Raw genomic sequence first — 24,375 nt, 5'->3', positions numbered from 1 at the left:
ACTGTAATTATATATTATTTTTAAAGCTTTTTAACATTAGTTTTTATATAATATTATCTTTACAATGGTTAATTTTTATCCTGTGTTTTTAGTTATTACTATGAACTAGGATTAATTTTAGATGCTGTTGATGTTTTAAAAAGTATGTAATGGGCAATTTTTCAAATAGATCTTTGATTTGTGATTTGTTTTATGAGAACCAGTAGTGGATAATATGTAAAATTTTTCTGAAGCAGTAAAGAGAATAGAATGTACATAGTATAGTTCTTTTCTGTTCTTTATGATCAGTCTGCTCAAAACATTATAAATTTAATGATTATTTAATCTGCCTTTCTTGATTATAAATTTTAAATATTTATGTGGACAAATGCACATTTAAAATGATTTGTTTTGTCATAGTTACTTGCCATGGTTTGAAGTATATTACAAGCTTCTAAATACTCTGGCAGATTACTTGGCTAAGGAACTGGTAAGCTATATTTTTATTTTATTTTTATTGTGTTAAAATATACATAACATAAAATGTTACCATTTTAACCATTGTAAGTATATAGTTTTGTGGCATTAAATATATCCACATTATTCTATATCCATCAATTCTAGACATCTCTAGAAGTTTTTATATTGACCATCTGAAACTTAATAACCGTTAGACTTTAACTACCCATTTCCTTCTATCCTCTTTCCTGAAAATGACCATTGTACTATATCTGCCACTATGATTCTATGTACTTCATGTAAGTGGAATCACACAATATTTATCCTTCTAAAGTGTTATTATTCACCCTTATCACTGTTGGAGCATTGAGGCAAATATGTAATATAGTTTCAAATGTGAATAATGAAAATGGGGGAAAAGAAGACGAGAAGAGACACATTTGCAAGGAAGCAAAACAAAGACTACAAGCTTAAACTTAGAAAAAATTAAAAGCAATAAAACAAACACACAAAACCCAAGAAAACAAACAGAAAAATCAAAGCAATGGTAACCATACCATATGGATAAAACCTTCTTATTCAGTATCCACTGTTCATATTTCTGTGCTCCAACTTATCAGTAATACCAAATTCTCAATTCTTCAAATTTATCTATGAAATTACCTGCCCCATGCTCCGCACACACTAGTCCACGCCCCCCCCACCCCCCCACCCCCCCACCCCCCCCACCCCCCACCCCCCCCACCCCCCCACCCCCCCCCACCCCCCCACCCCCCCCATTTTTAGTCTATTTTTAGTCTAAAAATAGACTAAAAACAAAGTTCATGGTAGTAAAATGTGGATATTTTCATTAATATTCTCCATTACTTTGGCATGTGAAACTGAAGGTTGAATTTTATTTATATTGATTTGTTTCTTTCACAATGATAGTAAACTTCCATATTAACAAACAAGAAAAAATTTTACCAGGCAAGAAAAATTGCTAGGATAAGTAACTTGAAATATAGATAGTAATAGGTATTTTGTGTTTTTGCAAGATAAGGAAATCATTATTATTATTCTTTCTTTGGTAACAACTTTCTCCTTGCCTGATAAAATTATATTTATATTATAATTTAATAATAGTTTTTTTCTTACTTAACTCCATTCTTTACATTTTCACTGTCACACCCTCATTCAGGTGCTTAGCACTTCAGATTGTCCTTAGTCTAGAATCTTTCCTTCCAGTTCTCTCTTCAAATTAAACTACCTTAAAACTTGTAAGTCCACTACTGAAAAACAACTCCTCATTTTATATACAGAATTTGTTTGAACTTTTGGCCAGGCTTTCCGGACCATCCAATTCCTAATTTTACTCTAACTTTTCATGTTCTGTATCACAATTTTTTCTTAAATCATTCCCTACAGTGGTCACATTGTTTAGCCCAGTTTCTTGAATGAACATTTTGCTTTCCTTTTGCACTGAATCTTATTTATAGACTGTCTATATTTAGACTAGCTCAGGTCCAACCTTTGTGAAGTTCTTGCCACACACCTCAAGGTGTTCTTTCTTTCCTCTGATCTCTGCTGCCTTGTGTCTGCATCATCTTTTGTTGGATACCGCCAAAGTGGAAAGAGACTGGGGATGGAAAGCCAAGAAGACCCTGGATATTTTTAATCAAATTTGAGAGTCATCAGCAGAGATAGTTGTAGCTTTGTGAAGAATATACTGTAGAGAATATGGAGAAGAGGCTAAGGTCTAATTGCCCAATTAGACTCTGAGGACAAAGAAAAGAAATTCAAAAATAGAGGAAAAAATAGAGGAAAGAGCAGATATGGAGAAATTCACACTCATAGGTCATGAAAGCCAAAAGAATGCAGTGTGTATGGTTAGTGGCAATACAGCAGAAAGGCAGCAGAAAGTGCAAGCAAAACAAAGAATAATCGTTGGTTTTCCAAAAGGAACTCCTCTTTCTTGGAAAGTATTATGTTTGTAGTGATTCTGACACTTTGCTAAAGAGTTATGAAAATTTATTTCCCTTTAATTGACATATAATAATTTTACCTATTTATAGGATGCAGTGTTGTGTATGTGTAGATTATTTGACAATGAAATCAGAATCAGTTAGTTATACTTGGAATCTCTGCTTCTATGACAAATTTTTAGATTTCAAATATGAGTTAAATCACTTATATATCCTACTGTGTCTGACTTGTTTCATTTAAGATGATAAGCTCTATTTTCATGCATGTTGCCACAAATGACATAATTTCATTTCTTATTGCTGAATATTCTGTTGTATATATGTATCATTTAAAAATACCTATGCATTCATTGTCAGATGGGGAGGTTAATGCCGTGTCTGGTCTGTTATGAACAATGATGCATTGAACCTGGGAGTGAAGACATTCTGGTTTCCTTTCTTATGGCCAGACACCTAGTAGTGGGGATACTGAATCATATGGCGTTTCTATTTTTAATTTTTTGAAGAACCTCTATACTGTTTTCCATAATGGTTGTGCTAATTTACGTTTCCACTAACAATGTATAAAAGTTCCCCTTTATACCCTCCACAACTCATTATTTTTTGTCTTTTGGATAATAGCATTGTAACTGGGGTGAGGTGATAACACATTTTGATTTTGATTTGCATTTTCTTGATAGCTATTTATGTTGAGATTTTTTTCTGTATATATTTTGGTAAGTTAGGCCTTTGAATAGCCTATGATATCTTTCACATTTTCTACACCTAGTCAAAAGTGTTTGGTAAAATAACTTGTTACCTATGTTTAAATTTCATTTGCTTCTAATAACAGAATGGTACCAGTGTTACACACTGCTAATGAGGGACAATTTTGGGATTAGAACATTTATCTTCAACTACTAGTAGAGATTTTAGTTTTATGTTTCCAGATTAAAAATTTATGATCATGGAAGTTTTCTTAAAAGTGGGTTACTGGTCACTAGAATATCAGATTTTATGAGATATTAAATGTCTAAAAATTGATTTTTTTGAAATTGTGTTTCAAAATCATTAAATAACCATAGTGTTCTCTACTCTCACAATGTAAAAATACTTTCTTTAGGATTTTTTCTAGCATAGAATTACCAAATCAGCATTTAAAATAACACTAATAATCAAAGGATAATGTAGCTGCATGAGTTTCTCTCAAAAACACATAATCTCACAAGATTATCTTGTGGTTTATCTCAGATTATTTTTCCACCATGGAAAATGATACATTATGACTGTGTTAACCAACCTTGTTCTCTCTAGTTTAATTGTGCTCTAATATTGCCTAGAAAAGTTTCTGTCTGAGTCTTTAATTACAAAGATGATACTAAATCAAGATATTAAAATAATTTGGAGCTTAATATGAACAGAAAATAAAACAGTTTTTGATGATTAAGTTGCACTTTGATTTTATAAATATTTGTAAATATTGTGGGAAATATGAAGGCATATACACTATGTTTTGTATGTAAATATTTCAGTGAGCTATTGTATTGTTGGGTACATTGTAGTATTTAATCCTTGTTCACTTGGTGTGTGAAGGTCATTTTGTGATGAGCAACTATATTTTTAAGATTTAAGCATTTAATAACTGTTTTACAAAGAGATTTATTGTGACTTAGCTTATAAACTCTGGAATTTTAATATATTTTGACATATTTTTGGGAGGAGAAGCTTTATTTCTCTAGTCTACCTAAATTAGATATGTTTTAAGAATATATACTCATATATATATATATATATATATATATATATATATATATATAGTTATATAGTTATATATATATATATATGTATGTATACACACATACATACAGGTGTATATATGTGTTTGTGTGTGTATAATTTTTTTGTTCTCTACTTTTTTACTTACATTATGGATTCCTGCATAGAAGAATAGTATAATTATGAGTATATCTGCATTTGTGAGAAATGTAATGAAGAAATAAGGAATAATGGTGTTATGTCTTTTTCCTTTTTATTTCTTCTGTTATACATTTCTTAATATGTTGTTGATAAAGAAATTAAGAAAAATGATATAAGGGAAAGTATTTCTTCATTTAGAACATGTAGGTAGGATCTTACACATTCAGTTAGGTCCTGAGTTTCCCTGAATCAAGTTGAGGTATGTGTATATGTGTATAAAATCTTTGGTAATATACTCTTTTTGGCCTTAACTGAAAAGTCATTGTTAAATTTATATAAACCTGCTCTTTCATTTAAGAGTTTCTTAAATTCAACAAATCTTGAGTGTCAGCCCATGACATTTATTAATTAAACTATTTTCTTATTTTTAATCCCCAAATTTAATTCTTTTCTTACATGATTTATTTTTACTGATTAGCATTCCTACTTCATTGCCCCTGATGTAACTGGACTCCCAACAATACCTGAGAGTGTAAGTTTTCTGTTTTTTACTTTTATTACTTATATTACAAATTTTATTTATTTTGGTCTCACTCTTACGGATTTCTGCATAGAGAAATAAGATACATTATAACTGTCTGTATTTTTGAGAAATAATGAAGAGATAAACAATAATGGTGTTGTATTCTTTTCCTCTTTATGCATCTGCCCTGTTATACCTTTCTTAATATGTTGTTGATAAAGAAAATTGGGAAAAATTATCTGAGGAATAGTTAGTTATGAACATTCTATTAGGTTCTGCTTCCCTATACAAAGCTGAGAACGTGTCTCAGGAGATGACTACTTTAATGAACTGACCACTGCATTTTAGATTTCTTGTCTATGACTCTGTCCTAATCTAAGTGTCCTATACTTGATTTCCTGGTTTTATTTTAAAGTAATATATATTTCATGAAGCTTGAAGAGTATTATAAGAAATTGAAAAAAATGAATTAATTTTGCATTTTAATTAGAGTTCAAATTAATCTATTTGTTGATAAAGAAAATTAAGAAAAATGATATGAGGGAAAGTATTTCGTCATTTAGAACACTTAGGTAGGGTCTTACATATTCAGTTAGGTCCTGAGCTTCCCTGAATCAAGTTGAGGTGTGTGTATATGTGTAAAAAATCTTTGGTAATGTACTCTTTTGGGCCTTAACTTCTTTTGTGAAAAAATTATTGCTAAATAATTTTTCATTTAAGAGCCTCTTAAATAGTAGAAATAGTCTGTGTTTCTATAATGTCACAAATTAATATTTTATGGAAAAGTTTACATGGGTAAGTGGAAATAACAAATATTTTTTGCTTTTTTAAATAACTATGAAAATAAAATATTCCCTTATATACTTTTTCTTCAGTTTCTCTTGGAAAGTTGAACTGAATCTAAATAATTCAATCAAAAGTCAAGGGAAAATCAATTGGAAAAAATATGTTCAAATACACTTATTATTTACCTAAGAATTCTACTCTTTTTTTCAAATGTTTTCAAACCTACTGAGTGAAAATAAAGAAGGCAAGTGTAAATATTCTAATACTCAAAATAGAATATCTAATCAAAACTGTTTCTAGTAGAGGTGAATCCTGGGAAACCCTATTTAAAAGGATTATTTTAGACAACCCCTATGAAAAGACTTAGCATTATTTCTCTTACTATGGGCCTGAGATAGATCCTCAAGTGTCAAGGCCCATCACAGATAGGGGGGTCTTGACCTCTGCACCTTGTGCACAGGGCATCCTCCTATATTTACCTCATGGACAACTGACCATATCTTGGCTTATGTGGTTATGGCCCATTCACAGCAGAGTTTCTAATACAAAGTCAAAGTAACTCTCTTCTACCTTCTATCCTCTCCACCTTTCTCTTACATTTACCAACAGACAACTAATAGCTTTAATTAACAAATGCCATGGATTTTTAAAGACTATTACTTTGAAAGTTTTAGAGAAATAAACATTCTAATGAAATACCACTGAGAATAAAAGTTTTAAAAATCTCCCTTAATGCATTTTATTTAGCAAAAAAGTCTTGTTTAGGGGGAAACAAACAAACAAACAAAGGACACAAATATCAAGAAGCATTCTGTGTTGTGAAATAATTCCCTATCTAAAAATTATCTATCTTTAAAATTATAGGAAAAATTAATATTTAATGTTGTGAATGTAACTTTGTATATGCAGTGTTGAAGTGGAAGGTGAAGTGGGCCTTAATTAAAACAGGAAATGGATCTCTCCCCATCAATTCAACATCACTGACTGATATATAGTCTCTACTGATATGTTCTTCTCTGACTACCAGTTTATTCTGATAAAGTTTCTGTCTTTTCAAAATTGAAAAACAAAAAAGCAGGATTTCTTTTCTTTTTGCCCAACTAAGTTTCATCCTTCCAGGTCATAGTTCACCTGGTAGTACAGTTCAATTTATTATCATATCTTAATCAGTTTTTTCATTACTTTATTGCTTTCTGTTATGCTTAAATTTGATTACAGAAAGCTAAAAATTAGTAATTTCAAAGAGAGAATCTGAAAATCAATGTAATTCATCCCAATTTTATTCTTATGTAAGATACATCTTATAAGAGTTGTTAAATCAAGGAATCAATTTAGGATATCACCAAATACATTTGGTTATAGTGGTATAAAGCAAGCCTGACATGTGGTATAAACAAAGGATATTCCTTAATAAAGAATCAAGGACTTCTTATAAATCCATCTTATCCTTTGGTTGTCTTGTGTATTGGACAATAATTTTTGCCTGCAGAGTGAATGACAAACATGAGAAGACTCAGAGAATTCTGGAACAGTGGTTTTTCAAAAATCACTGTCTGTAAGAATCATCAGGAGAATATGTTTAAACAGCAGTTTCTTGGGACCATGCTCTAAAGATAATAATTCAGTAGTTTGGTGGGGGCCCAGGAAATCAGCTTCTTTTCAAATACTTGGTGTTGGGGGAGGGAGGCTGGGAAATATGCGACCCTCTGATCACCCTCTGAGAAACACTTTTGTGGAGAGGGTTATACTTTTAATAACAATGGAATATTGCATGCTTCATGTAGCAACAGAATAGTATTAAATTTGATTATTTTAATGAATGCCACTTTTAATAACAATATCCTTTGAACTTTAAGACTTTTTATAAAAGTATAAAATGTTTTTCTTCATATTCACCATAAGCTGTAACTTGAGAATTATTTTTCACTTGTACAGAGAAATCTTACAGAATATTTTGTTGCTGTGGATGTGAACAATATGCTGCAACTGTATGCCAGTATGCTGCACGAAAGGCGCATCATTATTACCTCTAGCAAATTAAGCACTGTAAGTACTTCACACTTTCCTTTTAAATAGCATGTATTGAGTGTTTCACAAACAGACCTAAAAACCTCTGCAGATTTAGAAATGTGTTATGTGTACTTATAAGACAATATCTACATATTTTTTATATATGGTTTTAATCTGGCTCTTGAAGTACAAAATTCTGATTTATAGAAGGCTTTCTCAGATGCATTAAATCAGGTTAATTATTTTTTCTTATCAGGAGATGAGAGTTTTTTTTCCTCTTTTTAACTCTCCACAGTTCATTTTAGTACCTTCTACCACATAAAGAATTCTTAAGAGCTATTAGAGATCTTTATTATTCACTTATGGCTTTTTCCATTGGAGCTACTTGAAAGAAATCAAGGGGCCATTATAATAACTGCTACCCTAACCTGGTAATAGGTAGATTCATCTTTGTTGCCAAGTAGTGATTTGGGAGTAGATTCTATAATAGTTCTGGTTTGGAGGAGCTCTTTAGACTGATAATAACTTAAAAGTCAAAGTAGCATTTTTTATAAATCACAGGTTTTATGACACTCACTAAAATGTTCTTTTGGAAGGTCTTCATTACTGCGGTAAAGGCCGTGAGAATAGGAGGAATTTCTTGGGTTACAGAAAAAAATTTAAATGTATTTTACTAGTTTTCATAATTTATTCTGCATTAAGCATAAAAATATGTTTTTTTTCAACTTTTTAGTTAATACAAACTTAAAGTTTTGAGTAATCTGTAAGATGTTAAAAACCATTATTCAATACTGCATGAGTTTGCTTCTCCACATATTTGTTTACTTGATAATAAATAAAACTATAATTTTAATATTTTATTTTCCTAGAGTAGAAATAAAAAATTAATAATATTTAAGCACCTAAAAGTACAATGAGGGTTAGGATTTCTTTATTTCTTTGGGATATCTGTTTCGTATTTAATAATGAGCAAGGTATTTTCAGAGATATTAAATGGTCATCCCAAGGCCAAAAAACTAGAAATAATTAATGAGAAACTAGGTTTCCTAATTCTGTCTTGGCTTATTTCTTTTGCTTTACAACTGAAAAAGTAAAATTTTGAGATTTTAAATATTTAATATTGATGAACTCACTTTTCCCCAAATTGAAATACATTGTACATGTTTAAAAATGTAAGCATATAAAGGAGTAAATGTGAAAAAGTGATGAGGTAGTATCAGAGAGTAAGTACTGGTCAGTAATGTAGGTTATATTTTTCTTATACTTCTTTAAAACATGTTGAGATGTTCAGTCTGAGTCACATGGTACTTTGACTTACTGCTTCAGAGGTTCAGTCCATGGTTGGCTGCTTATTCCATAGTTCAGGGCCTGAGGTAAGGCAGAACATCATGGAAGAGGGCATGGTAGAGGAAAGATGCTCAGTTCATGAAGCCAGGAAGGAGAGAGAGAGAAAGAGACAGAGAAAGAGAGAGAGAGAGAGAGAGAGAGAGAGAGAGAGAGAGAGAGAGAGAATGAATATGAATGAGAGAGAAGGAGAGAGAATGAGAATGAGAATGAATGCAGGTATGTGAGAAAGTGCTGAGAACAAGAAATCATGGATAATATAATCCCCAAAAGCATACCAGCAATGACCTACTTCCTCTACTCATGCCCTCTCTGTCTACGGTTTCCACTCATGAATCCATTCAAATTATTAACCCATCAAATGGATTAATTTACTGATTAAGTTACAGCTCTCATAATCTAATTATTTGACTTCTGAACATTCCTCTATTGGTTCACACTTGAGCATTCAGGGGTTATCTCATATCGAAACCATAACATTTTATATATTTGAGTTTCTACTGTTTTTAACTTATCACTGAAGTAAACCCATTCTTTATTCTCTGTCCACCTCTTCCTCCTTAATTTTTAAACATGATATTAATATTATAAAGGATATTGTTATATTGATTTTATGAAGATTAAAATAATTGTACAAATTGTTTTATAGGATTAACTTTATAAGAACTAATTTGTAGTAGGATTAATTCATGCAACAAATATTTATTAGGCACATATTATGCATCAGATATTTTCCTACATACTAAGAATTCAACAGAAAGCAAAACAAAGTTCAAGCAGTCTTGGTGCTTATATCCAACTATTGTGAAACAGATAAACAAATGAACAAATAAATAGTTGTTATGTCATAAAATGCTGAGTACTATTTGTTAAAGGATAAAGTGAGTGTGTGTGTACAGAGGATAAGGCAAGAGCCAGGTTTTGGTTTTATGTAAGGTAATTGTGGGAGGGAATGCCTCTCCAGTGAGATAGAATTTAGGCAGAGATCTGAGGAAAATAAGCTATGTGAATGGAGTGTAAGCTGCTGCGTTTAGAACACAGTAGGAATAAATCTGAACACGTGTTTTTGAAAAATATTTGGTTTTATTTTAATTTTTATCCTTCTCTTAGAGGATGTGTAACCCTTCTGACTTGGTTTCTTCAAGAGTAATTGCAATCTAATCTCATAGTGTTGCTATAAGAATTAATGGACACAAACACATAATTCAAGTGCTTAAGATTGTTTCTATGTAGGATAAATGTTCAATGTTTAGGTTTTTTTATAAAGAGAGAGAGAGAGAGAGAGAGAGAGAGAGAGAGAGAGAGAGAGAGAGAATTTTAATATTTATTTTTTAGTTTTTGGCAGACACAACATCTTTGTTTTGTATGTGGTGCTGAGGATCAAACCCGGGCCGCACGCATGCCAGGCGAGCGCACTACCACTTGAGACACATCCCCAGCTCTTAACTGTAGTTTTATAATAGCCTAGATTTGTAGTTTAGAGCAAAAATTAACATGCCTATCCTATAATTTAATATTTTACTAAAACGTATTGTTTTAAAGGTTGGTATTATGTAGGGAGTTGTTTCCTATGTTCAAGGTCAACTTAATATCAGCAGTTTATGACAGTTCTTAAAAACTTTTGGGTGATTTCACCTGTAAGTATCAGCTCTGTTTTGGATCATTCTCTGAGGCAGTTGAACTGATAAAATAAATATAATTCAATTTGCTTTTCATAATCTTCTTACCCTTGTAATGTGGGAGAAGCTGCTTTACTTGAATCTGTCTTGACCAATTATCTGATATATATATATAGTACCTATAAATATGTGTGCTATAACTTCCATGGATAGTAAAATTTAAGATGAAGGATTAATATCATAATATAAATTAGGGATAAAGTATTTTTTAAGAAAAGCTTAATGAAATCGCTGAAATATCCAAAGAATTATCACTAAAGAATTGACTTGATTTTAAGATTTTTACATTCTTGTATTTTTACATACCATAGGAACTATAACTTACTTAATATTAATGCAAACATTTTTTCACCCCTTGATCATCTTTTAAATATATATAGCCAAAATCTCAATTATTATAAGAACCCATATAAGTTAAAGTGTCTTAACATTCACAATTCTATTATTTTAGCAGTTTGTTTGCCTTGGTTGTTTACTCTTGAAAACCATAATATTTTTCTGATTATGTTAAAGTGATGTTTGTCAAAATATAGCTTGCTTAGTTTTTTTTTTTCATGGCAATACAGTGGTAGGGAATCAATTAACTTAAGGGGACCCTTTCTTCAGATGCTATTTGTAATTAAGAATGATTAGTTTTAACTTTTGAGAAAGATAAAATATAAAATAAAAATATTTAGTTTTAAGATGTATAAGAAAAAATAACAAGACTGTTATTATGTCTTGAAGATTTTAACAGGTTTTCCTCCCATTTATTCAAGTGTGTATTGTGTTAGGATTAATTATTATATTTTTACATGTTTGAGTTTAATTAACAGGGACATCATCAATTTTGTTTTTATTCTTTGATTTATACATTAATAAGTATACATGAAATGGTTTACAATAATCCTGAACTAGAAAATTGATTTTATGCATGCTGTAGGCAGGCCTTAGATGTTTAAACCCCAAGTGAATCTTGGTAGACTAGCAGAATATCCTCTCAGACTCTCATATATTCAAAGCAAAGGAATAAATCATGGTATTACAAGGTTGTATCAGTTGACTTATTGCTGTTTTGTGACCATAGGTAGGGAGGACTGCTGTTTAAAGTCATGTCATCCGTTCTCAAATCAGTCAGGCATGAAGCCTTGTCATATGCCTCTATAATTGTACCACACCAGACTTTCTCTAACTAGTCAGCTGGGGCTGTGCATTTTGTCTCAAACACTCAGCTGGCCAGCATCTGACAGGAGCTTTCTCATCATCCTGTCAGTAATATGTTAACTAGAGTGTATCTTTGTGGCCTGTAGAAGCAGGTGGAAGGGATGCTTCTCTTTAAAGCAGATGTCTAAGTGTTAGCTACTATTTGGACCAGTATTTAGTTGGTAAATATTACCATTTTAAAGTCTGTAAGCATGTTAGTTACAGAGATTTGATTGTGCAGGGCCTTTTCTTTCTAGGGTATTTAGAGCAAGCAATATGCTGTGAGGGTTGGAATTGCATTAATAAACTGTAATTTCTTCCTTTGTTATAGTTGCCCCCAGGCATTTAAGCATATGCTTTTCTCTCCCTTTCTCATTAATTCTATCAAGGGCATACCCAAAAGGAAATCTTGTGATTCTCCAGGAAATCAGCTCTTAAAACATAGATTTTATATGTTTAGCTTGACTAAAGAGGAGTCCAGAGGATTTCAACCTCTCCATCTGGATTGTACATATTCTTGATTTGTCTATTAATGGTACCACCTGTATCAGCATTTAATCTGAAACCTGAACCTCAGAGATTCTTCCTGGAGATTAAGAATTGAACAGTTAGCAGAAGAACAAAGAGTATGCAGGCCTACTTGTTTCTTAAGGTTCTTGAAGAGTGCTTTTGACCTTTGTGTTCTTAAGGCTTTAAGGAGTGGTGCAGTTAAAAATTGTTATTGGGCTGAGGTTGTGGCTTAGTGGTAGACTGATTGCCTTGCATGTGTGAGACCCTGGGTTCGATCCTCAGCACCACATAAAAATTAATAGGTGAAATAAATGTATTGTGTCCTACTATAACTAAAAAGTTAATATTTTTAAAAAAATTATTATCAGAACCTTTTAGGGAAAGATATTTTAGGAACAATTTTTAGATTGTGAATTCTACCCAATTATATCAGCTGAAACTCTAGGTAATAATTCTGCTTATCATTGCGTTGTCTGACATGTACACTGCTGCTGTGAACATTGTGGTATGACTGACTGCAGTGTTGAAATGGGCATGTTGATGTCATCATGAAATGCCTTTTAGGTAGGGATATGTGGAGGTTATTTGGAGGAGGTCTCAAATGAAAACTACAAGTATTTCTAACTTGCAGTTCTCTTGGAGCTAAAAGCTCTGTTTTTCATGGAATTAATCACATATGTTTCTGGCTTAGAGTTTAGTCCATTTGTCTTTTAAAAGTGAAAAATTTGCTTTTAATTCACAAAGAAGAATTTTTAGTAAAACGATTATAGAATTGTCTCAGAGGTGTATTAAATTGTTGCTCCCCTAGGTTCTATAAGTTTTATTCTCATAACAAATCACCAGAGTGGCCTTGGACAATTTCAGCTTACTGAAGAATTTTCTATAAAGAACAATGACTTAATTTTGTGCTATTAGTGATTATCAACATTAAATAAGAGAAAATTTGTATGTATTGTTTTGTTTCTTTGATAAAACTGTTGAAGACAGGTTATTTCTTTTTAAAAAATGTATCTTCTATGTTATATATTTTTACACACTATAGATTCTTTTCATTTTGCAGTTCTGCAAGTGTTTTTTTTTCTTCTTCTGATGAGCAGCCTTAGATTTGAGCTATAGTTTAACTCATCATAGTTATTTCAATCAACATTGAGAGAAAAGAAGCTCATCATTTTTTCCCGCCATCTCTTTCTCCTACTATACAGTGATAATTTGGGGGGCTCCTCCTTCTCTTCTATCTTCCCTGCCCAAGTCCTATAGATTATATTCTTAAAGATTTCTTCTCTGATCCCTGTTCTCCATTACAGTTGTCCACTGTCTTAGTTTAGGCAACTATCACTTTCTATGAATATCTTTTTAGATCATATATACTGAATACTAGCATTATCTCAATTTACATAAAATTATGACAATGATTATAGTCATAAGTATTGTCTATATGTGACAGTGTATACTATCTGTCACCCTTATGAGAATTTATTTAAACAAACATAATTATCACTAACTGTGTAATAAATACTGTTGTTATCCACAGTAGACAGGTAAAGATGAGGATTTTGAAATTTATAGATAGTAAGCTGCTCAAGCCCCACATGTGGCTAAGCCAGTTCTAATGTCAAAATATATATTTTCATCCTTTATGTAATTTTTCCTTTTACATTGACTGTCTAATAAAACCAAATGCATATTTACCTTTTATACCTATATTGCATCCCTCTGCATAACAAGCTTCAGTTTGTCTTTGCCAGTTTAGTTAACTGTCCATTAATATCTTACATTGCTACCTTTTCCCCTTTTTTAGTATTTCAGTATTGTGTGCTTTATCTATCTATCTATCTATCATCTATCTATCTATCATCTATCTATTTATTCTAATCAGTTATACATTACAACAGAAATCTCTTCAGTTCATTGTACACAAATGGAGCAGAGCTTTTCACTGCTCTGGTTGTGCATGAAGTAAAGTCACACCATTCATGTAATCATACATGTTCCTAGGGTAATGATGTCCATCTCATTCCATTGTCTTTCCTACCTCTTCCCCCTTTCCCGCTCCCCATTGCCCCATCTAGAGTTCCTCCACTTATCTCATGCACCCCACCCCACCCCATGTGGATTACAATTCACTTATCAGAGAAAACATTCAGCCATTGGTTTTTTGAGATTGGCTTATTTCACTTAGCATGATATTCTCTAACTCCATCCATTTATCTGCAAATGCCATAATTTTATTCTCTTTTAATGCTGAGTAATATTCCATTGTGTATATGTACCATAGTTTCTTTATCCATTCCTCTACTGAACAGCATCTAGGTTGCTTCCACAGTTTAGCAATTATTAATTGTGCTGCCAGAAACATTTAAGTGGCTGCATTACTGTAGTGTGCTGTTTTTAAATCTTTACAGTTCTCCCATTTTAACACTGCTTTTTTAGTAGTGGCACTTATCTTCTATTTGTATCTCCCATTTTATCACCTATTAAATTAATTCCATTTGTAATTACTTAATACTTCAGAATTAAAAACCCCTCCTATTTATTTAATACTTCTTAATCTGGCATTAAAAAATATCTGTTCTCTGACCCCAGACTTTTGTCCTAAATTCTTTCACTATTTATTATATTCTACTATGATCTCTAGATAATAAACTCCTGAGGGCAGATTTTTTATCAGATTCAGTCACTACAATATATTTAGCTCTTAGGACAGTGAAGATACATAACTGACTTTTAACAAAGAAATTTTTGAGCGAAGGCATAAAATAGCAGTTTTTCCTTTGCTTAAGTGTATTTTGAATGCTCCTAACTCCATGCCTTTGAAATTTTTTCAAAATACAAATTTCTTTGTAGAAGCCTAGTAGTTATGAGTAACTCTTATTAAATCTTGCATCTATGAACTACTATAGCTTTCTCAAATTGAAATCATTAGTGAATTTGTTGATCTCTTTTTTATTGATTTTATTATTATTATTTTTTAGCACAGTTTTTCGTATCTCTATATAAAGTATGTTCATGTCAATTTATGCCATTATACATGTACTTTTTTGCATTATAATTCTTTTTATTTTTTTAAAAAAGAGAGTGAGAAAGAGAATTTTTTAATATTTATTTTTTAGTTTTCAGTAGACACAACATCTTTATTTTATTTTTATGTGGTGCTGAGGATGGAACCCAGCTTCCCGCGCATGCCAGGCAAGAGTGCTACCGCTTGAGCCACATCTCCAGCCCATAATTCTTAATATACATATATACCACAATTTTTCATATCTCTGTTTGTATATAAGGTATGTTGACACCCAATTCAAGCCTTCATACATGTATTTTGTATAATGATGACCATCACATGTTGATCTCCTATTAGATCTTAATCTTTTAAAAAGTTAAAGACTATCGTTTTTAAGTTGGAGACTAATTTTCATGAAGGTTTGGACTTTTATTTTTATAAAACAGATTTACATTTATGTTTTCTACTGAGAATTTCAATTTTAAAGATTTGTGCTTATCTTTTCTGCAGAGAATTTCAATTTAAGGTCTATGCTAAAATCAGAATGCCTTGGGGGTAGAAGTTATCAGTGCATGTACACTTGTTTTTTATTTTCATGAATTTCTTTTGCAATATTGATTCTTGTTCAGGACTTGTTTTGACATTTTTTGGTCTTTATATAGTACTAAGTATAAAATTAACTGCTTTTTCCCTGTGGAAAGTTCATTTGTTTATTCATTGGATCTTCCTCATTATGGGTCACTGAACTCATGCCAGGTAGCATTCTACAGGTAAGATGATGAAGTCTCCGCCTGTGCATCATTCTGGGTCCAATCAGGAGACAGATACTATGTGGTAATTTGAACATAGAAAGTTTAGCATAAAGAATTAAAAACTATTATAATGTGGGATTCAGTAAAGAGGGATGAGCTGATAAGAAATAGATAACGCTAAAAAATATAAGAATAGCAGATTTAAAGCAGTTATTAGTTTTAAAACTGTGAAATGGTTCCCCAGAAATAGCATCTGAGATCCAGAGGCCCTGATGAAGTGTTCTTACCATGCCTCATTAGATAGTAGATAGTTTCTATGGTGATATTCTGGCAGAATTTGCTGAAAAACCTGTTCTTTAGGGTGCCAAGGAGACCTGCCCACAGAGAGATGCCATGTTTTCAAGCCTTACGGGAAAGTCACATGAGGAATGCTGGGGAAGCTGTTCATAGACCTGAATAGAAGCTGTTCACAGGACTTGTCTCACTGCCCTAACAAAGCAAACAAGGAAAGCTGCTGTCACTCAGGAAAGGAAATGTGTAGAATGACATGCAGAAGGACTATTCATTACCAAGTATTTAGTATCTGCTTTATAAGGGGACAGGGATTAATGTCATTTACTACCTGTGAATTTAGACCTGTGTATCTGTGCACTGTACACACACATATACCTACATATATGTGTTTATAGGTTGATGTATATACTTACATATATATGATATACATGTTAAATATGTATATTAAGCATATATAAGGGAATTTTATAACAACATTTAAATGTTAATATAATAAATTATATATAATCATTCTTAAATGTTATTTATAAATTATTAGATTTATTAACCCCATTTATAAAGATTTGGAAGTTCCTTTGGAATTATTCACCTTTGTGCTTATCTTTTTTTTCAGTTCCTTGTAGCTTGTAGTCAGTTTTGTTTTGTTTCTGACAAGAGATATTTTAAATTGTGGTTTCGGGATACATGTAATGGTTAAAAAGTAGCTTCAGTTAGTTTTATTTTATTTTTTGGTTATTTGAAATGTTGTCTGCAAATATGGTAATAATGTGATTATCTTCTAAAATCAGATTTTTGTTTCGATCCTGGTGACCTCATATAAGCCATTTAATTTCTTATTTCATGAACTACATACCAGGTAACCTCATATAAGCCATTTAGTTTCTTATATCATAAACTTTCTCATCTAAAAAATGAAGAAATTGAATAAGAATGTAGCCTAGGTAGTTGTGAGGTATATTTAAGGAATGTTGTAGTGTTAGACTTATTAATTTTGGTGAAGAAGTAAGTGGGCTTTCCACAAGAAAAACAAAACTTCTGTTGAATCGATTGTAAGTAGGAACTAGAAAGAACATATTTAGTAATAAGGAAAATTCATATAGGAGAGGGAATGTGTTTGATGGTGTTGGCACTTATGTGTATTGTGAGAGCTATGGAAATACAATGAGATAAGAAGAGTTTCATGTGACAGTAATGGCTATAGAGAGGTTTGTTTATTTTGTTCATTACCCTGTCCCCAGTACCAGTAACATTTGGTGCCTCACTTACTAGCTGTGTGATAATTGGCAGTTAATCCAGCCTTGCCTCAATTTCTCTAACTCTATAATTAATGAAATATATGAAGGAAGAAAGCAAAACAAGAAAAATTTCAAATCATTTGGCTAGAATATGCCAAAGACCAAATATGTGATTATTAGAACTTTCCAAAGGATTTGGGTATGATGGAAAAAGGAATGGATTTTTAGGAATGAAGTATCTGAATTTACTATCTACTGTGGCCTAAATATCTCACCCCTCCAATTCTTATGTTGAAATGTAATTGCCAATACAATAGTATTAAGAGATGAGACTATTAGGAAGTGACTAAATTGAGGGCAGAGCCATCATGAACGGGAATAATGACCTTATAAAAGAGGTACAAGGAAGCTCTTTGCCTCCTCCTACCATGTGAGGACACAGTAACATGGTGTCATCTGTGGAGCAGACAATGAGCCCTCACTGGACAATGAATCCACCAGCACCTTGATCTTAGACTTTCCCACCTTTAAAACAAAGAAAAATAAATTTCTATTACTTATAAATTACCCAGTCTCAGGTAGATTGTGAAAGCTGTCTAAATGGACTAAAGTACGATCTAATAAAATAAAGGAAAATAATGAAACAGAAAATAATATTTTATTTTTAAAATTTGTAAAAAAAAATCACCATACTGTTTTCCAAAGTGGCTGTGCTATTTTGCGTTCCCATCAGAAATGAATGAGAGTTACTGTTGGTCCAAATCCTCATCAGTGTTTTGGGTTGGGGCCATTCTAATGGGTAAATAGTGGTATCTCATTGTTTTAATTTGTATTTCCCTGATGACATATGACATGTGATATCTTTTCATATACTTATTTGTCATATGTATATCTTATTTGATGAGGTGTGTGGTAAGGTTTTCAGCCTATTTTTTTGAGTTGTTTTCTTAGTGCTGAATTTTAAGAATACTTTGTTTACTTAGGATAACATCCTTTATTAGATATGTCTTTTGCAAGTGTTTTTCCTCAGTCTGAGCCCTCTGATTTTGTTGCATTGATTGTGTCCTTGACTAAAAATTTTAATTTAATGAAATCTAGCTTAACAATTCTTTCTTTTATGGAACATGCCTTTGGTGTCATAACTAAAAAGTCAGACCCTAGTTCATATCTAGTTCATATCGATTTTCCTCAAAATGTTATATCTTCTGGATTTTCAATTGGTATATATATTATAATTATGCATGATAATAGGATTCATTATGATACATTATGCATCTATGTTATCTTCTTGCATTTAATAATTTTACATTTTTAATCTGTGATCGATATTGAATTAGATTTTTTTAGGGGTATAAGGTCTATATCTACATTTTTTTTTTGGCCTTGTGAATATCTAGTTTTTCCTCACACAATTTGTTGACAAGACTGTCTTTTCTCTATTGTATTGTCTTTGCTTCTTTGTCAAAGATCAGTTGATTATATTTACATGCGACTATTTCTGAGCTCTCTGTTCTGTTTAATAGATCTACTTGTCTATTTTTTTTTCTTTAAACAAACACAACACTGTCTTAATTACTGTAGCTTTATGGTAAGTTTTGAAGTCAGTGTCCATCTCCAGCTTTGTTCTTCAGAATTCTTTTGGCTATTCTGTGTCCTTTGCCTTTCCATGTAAACTCTAGAATTAGCTTATATGTATCTACATAATTACTTCCTGAAATTTTGATTGAGATTGCATTGAGTTTATAGATGAATTTGGGAAGAACTAAGATCTTGAAATATTGGGTCTTCCTATCCATGAACATTTACTCTCTCTCCTTTGACTTAGTTATTTCATTTTTTAAAAAAGAGTTTTCAAGTTTTTCTTGCATAGTTCTTGTACCTGTTTTGTTACTTTTTTACTCAAAATAGTTCATGAAGGATTTTATTGATAGTATTATGGTAGATGCATATTATTATAAATTTGTTTATACCCACTGACAGAAACTTAAGCTCTATAAATAACTACATGTAAACAGATTAAGTAATACAAGAGAGAATTCAAATGTAAACTGTGGACTTAGATATTAATGTTGTGTCAGTGTAGGTTTATCAACTATATGGTGTGCCACCCGAGTGAGGAATATTGATAATTGGGAAAGATATGCAACAGTGAGAGTAGGGGAGTACATATGGTCAATATCTGAAATTTTGCTCAGATTTTCTTTGAACCTGAAACAGTTCTAAAATAAAATTTAAAAAATTCACAACCAAATGCTCATTTTTTTTCACTGTTAAAGTTGCTGTTTCTTTAATATAACTATCACTTAATTTGAATATTAAAGTTTTGTTCAAATGAGAATAGTTTATAATTGGGATAACATTGTAGTTTTTACATATTGAACTGACACTTTTTTTGGCCTAAACTTTAAAATGTGAATATAAATTAAATGTGTTTCAACAGATGCCTTCTTTATGGTTTCTAGAATTTTTCTTTTCATTCCAGGTGGAATTTATCACATTACTATCTCTAGCAGTTTAATCTGTATACTTATAGTTATTTATAGTGCTTAAAGTTATGAATGAACTATTGCTTCAGTTAAAAGTCAAATGACATCTCTAACATATGTATTTCTTCTTTTATGCATAAATACATTTTGGGGCAATATAAATATGCCTCTCAGTAACTCACATAGAATTCTAGATGTAATGAGTAGGATTTCTAACTAAGAATAAGGTACAATCTGGCCACGTGATACAAAGACTAGAATAATGGGACTGGCAATGTGTCAATATGAAATTTTTCCCTCTAAAGTGTGTCAGTTAGGAATTTTTATATTTTCCATTGTGGTCATTACATTTGATGAGTCATTTTTCTGCTGTCTCCCTGGGAATCTGATGAATGTGTTTTTTGCCTCCACAAAGCACATGCCTACTTAATGTTTAAAACACTGCTTAGTTTTTTGTTATTAGGTTAATTGACTCTAATATGTGGAGTTTAACTTCAAGAAAAAGGAACAGATCACACCAGAATATTACAAAAGAGGAGAACTTTGGTTTCAAACTTAATTGTACTTTACTCCTTACAGGATATATGATCTCAGGCAGTTGTTTTAACTTTGCGTCCATGTCCTGATCTGTAAAATGTAAAAGATAGTTGTACTTATTTCATTAGATTTTTGTGAGGATTAGATCTGTATACTTCAAATAGTCAAAATATGGCCTGGCATATCGTAAACAATATATAAATATTTGAAATTATTATTAATATTTTCAGTAATTATGAATGTCAGTCTGCTATTAAACCAAGTGGCCTAGGATTGAAATTTGTAAGTGCATTTTATTCTGTAACTAAATTCACTATTGCTGACCTTAGTTTTCAAGTTTCTTAATCTGAAGATTATAGGCCCAGGTTTATTATAGGCCCCAGGTTTTGAATCTTTTTTTCCTCCATTGGTTCTTTTTAGTTATACATGATGGTAAAATCTATTTTGATAATTATGAAAGCATGGAATATGCCTTGTTATCACATGGTTCTCATATATACTTATTTTATAATTGGAATCTATAAGAAATTTAGATCTCAATGTTTTCATTTGTCCTTTGGGACAATATCAGTTCAATATTTTGAGTATACTTTATGAAAGTGAATGTGTTTCAAAATGTACGTATGCTACTTTAAGCTAAGATTTTTTCCCCTTAAACCTTTAGTCATATGTCTAAATACAAAGTTCATTCATATTTCATCTATACCCTTTTTACATAGCCTGGAGGTTGTTTTATGCAATATTTTAGTGCATCTATATTTGACTGCAGTCCATCACATGAGCTCAGTTAATGGATTTTCCATTTGTGGTGTCATGTTAACATTCAAAACTTTTAGAATGTGGGGGAATTAACAGATTTTGGATTTTTGGAATAGGTATGCTCAACCTAAAATGTATGTTTTGCTTGTTTATTATTTGTCTTCTTCATAACACATACAAAAAGGGACTTTGTTTTGTTCAATATTGTGTTCCTTTTACCTAGGAAGGATTTATGAAAACACAAAGCAGGCCCTTAAAATTTTTATTGAACTGAGCAAATGAATTAATATATTTCCAATTGCATAGTTAACCTGATGCACTGTCAAGCACTGAGAAGTAATCTTTAGATGTATTTTAAAGGTAGATCTGAATTATAGTTAAAATATGCTGTTAACCCTTAATGGGAAAATATGTATTACTAAGTATCTAAAAAAAGTAAGAATTGAATTTATCTTATTTAAAGAATGTTTGACTTGTGAGAGGCAATGCTTGCATATCATCTAGCATAATTCTTATTTTAAAGATTAAGAAATTCACAACTTATTATGTTAGATGTGCCAGAGGCCACACAGCTTATTAATGTTAGAGCCCTAATTTTTTTGTCATATAATTTTTTTTTGTACCGGGAATTGAACCCATGGCACATTTCACCACTGAGCCACATTTCCAATCCTTTTTTATATTTTTTTAGAGGTAGAGTCTCAATGAGTTGCTTGCTAAGTTGCTAAGGCTGGCTTTGAACTTGAAGTTGATCCTCTTGTCTCAGCCTCCCAAACTGCTAGGATTATAGGTATGTGCCACCAAGCCTGGATCGTATACTCGATTATAATTTTATATATCATATATGAATGTGTTTGATTTCCTAGTAAATTTATTTTTACTTTCTTATAATTTACTTACAACTTTGTTATGCTTTCTACAAAGTAGTTGTTAAAATGATGTTGTTCTTGCATGCAACTGGAGGCATATAGGGGATTTTTTTTCTTTTTGGCCAGTGTTGGGGGTGAACCTAGGGCCTTACACAGGTGAGGCAACTGCTCTACCAGTGAGCCACATCCCAATACTTTGATATGATTCTACTTTGTAAATATCCACTTGGATGTCTCCTGGTCAACAGAACTTGCAAACTCAAGTTCTTTATGATTCAACCTAAGCCTGGCATTTTTGTTATATTAGTCTTAATAATTCATTCTCATTGCTTAGGCTAAACACTGGGGCTGGGGCGAGGTTGTTCTATATTCCTACATCTCCTAGCCATTTATTTTCCATATCTAGAAAGTTGTCACGTCCTGTGAAGCTTTATTCTCTCCTGATTTCTCCTGATAGATCTTGATTATCAGGGATGACCCCCTGCAAGATGTTGGACATAACAGAAATTTTTTGACTCTGCTTATGATCCTCTTAAAAAAATCCAGTCAGATACAATTGTGCCTTGTTAGTGAATAATGAATAACTTCATTTAAGGGTGACTATTGACAGATAGAGGAAGTATTCTGTGTAGCATTTAGAAGGGTATTCTGAACTTCGGGTGTGGCCAGTGAAATAAGTCAGCCTCATTATAGATCATTTTGAGAATTTGTTTTTCCTCCTGCTTCACTATTACTATTTTCTCAAAAATAAATAGGAATAGTACCCCTCCCTTTTTTTAAGATTTAAAATGAGCTGTTTTGAAAGTCATATGTGTGCAGATGGAGAAATTGAGTAATTAGTTGACTTTCAAAGCTACTTTCCTGACCCATCAGGTTATACCAAAGGGATGGAGAGAGTTAGGACAGCTTTAAAGATGCCTAATTTACGACCAGGAAGTACCTAAAAGCTCTAAGAGAATTTGACACAATGAGTTAGAGAAACCCCGTTTTCATTTCCTTCTAGTTCAATTTTGTAACATAAATAAATCCATGATCTATAATTGTTAAATAGAAGTATTTGAATGCCTCCTAGTGGAATCTGATATGCTCTGATTACATTTTTTAAAAAATAATATTAATTGAAAGAATACTCATAAATTAATAAAGATAGCAAATTCAAGGCATTAAAACCCTTTAATGAAAGTATGATGTGGATTCAGATACATTATCTTTTGTACAAAATTAACCAAAAATCTGGAAAAAATCACACATATGACAAAAATAAGTACATTTCAATGAAATTTTTTCATGTTTTTGGTTTGAATTACATTATTTAAATTGTTTTTTCAATTTTTCACTTAAAGATAAACAAATTAGCTTCCAATATGATTGGGATTGCTTTGGTTACATTTATTCTTTAAGGTAATTGTGATTCTCATGCATATGTTTTAATTTCTTTGCATAACAATGAAATAGAGAAAATGGTTTATAGAAAGTCTGTGGTCCATTTTCAGATAGTTTTTTTAAAAATTTGATTCCCAGTTTCACCAAAATTATTTTATTAGTAACCTTGAACTATAGGCTACAGAAAATCTTTAAAATGACAAAAGAAGAATGCTGATTTAATTACTAGACAGTAAAAATGTACTTTACCTCTATACAAACATAATTAAAATGAAACAAAGTCAAATGCAAAGAATTGTTATGAGGGTCAGTAAAAAGGAGAAAAAAATGATATCTCTTTGTTAAGCATTAAAAATGTTCAATTAACTGCTTGCCAAAACAAAACAATTAAAATGGCAATTACCTTTAAAATAGCAACAATGTAATTGCAGCTGATGTGATATAAAGCTAGGAAACAAAATGTTAATCTAGAATGAACAGTTTAAATATGAAATTATGATATACTTGGCTTCCTGTAGTACAGTTGTCAAGCTTGGGCAGTTTGCTGGTCAATAGTGACATTCTATGTGTCAGTGAACAGAGTCTCTTGATACCATAACCCACAGTTCACACATTACTGAAGCTCCAACTGTCGAACGTTCAAGTCCCCTGGTATTATTGCAGCTTCCAGACTCTCCTGACTGGCTCATGTTTCATTCTTTGTCAATTTGCCCTAATGATATCCCTCAGG

The 24,375-nt window shown here is 31.6% G+C and overlaps 1 protein-coding gene across 1 annotated transcript in view; it reads left to right on the top strand.

Annotated features, from left to right (window-relative positions):
• Positions 1–24,375, top strand: part of LOC143389916 (DENN domain-containing protein 1B-like) — a 135,784-nt gene that overhangs the window by 53,970 nt on the left and 57,439 nt on the right. Inside the window, 4 exon segments of the mRNA XM_076842642.1 lie at positions 400–469; positions 4,462–4,490; positions 4,713–4,830; positions 7,543–7,653. Coding sequence (XP_076698757.1) covers positions 400–469; positions 4,462–4,490; positions 4,713–4,830; positions 7,543–7,653 — 328 coding nt within the window.

This window comes from Callospermophilus lateralis, unplaced genomic scaffold, assembly GCF_048772815.1.
Source record: "Callospermophilus lateralis isolate mCalLat2 unplaced genomic scaffold, mCalLat2.hap1 Scaffold_74, whole genome shotgun sequence".
Classification (NCBI taxonomy): domain Eukaryota; kingdom Metazoa; phylum Chordata; class Mammalia; order Rodentia; family Sciuridae; genus Callospermophilus; species Callospermophilus lateralis.
The sequence above is the reverse complement of the archived record's forward strand: the minus strand, read 5'-3'. Positions and strand labels throughout refer to the sequence as shown.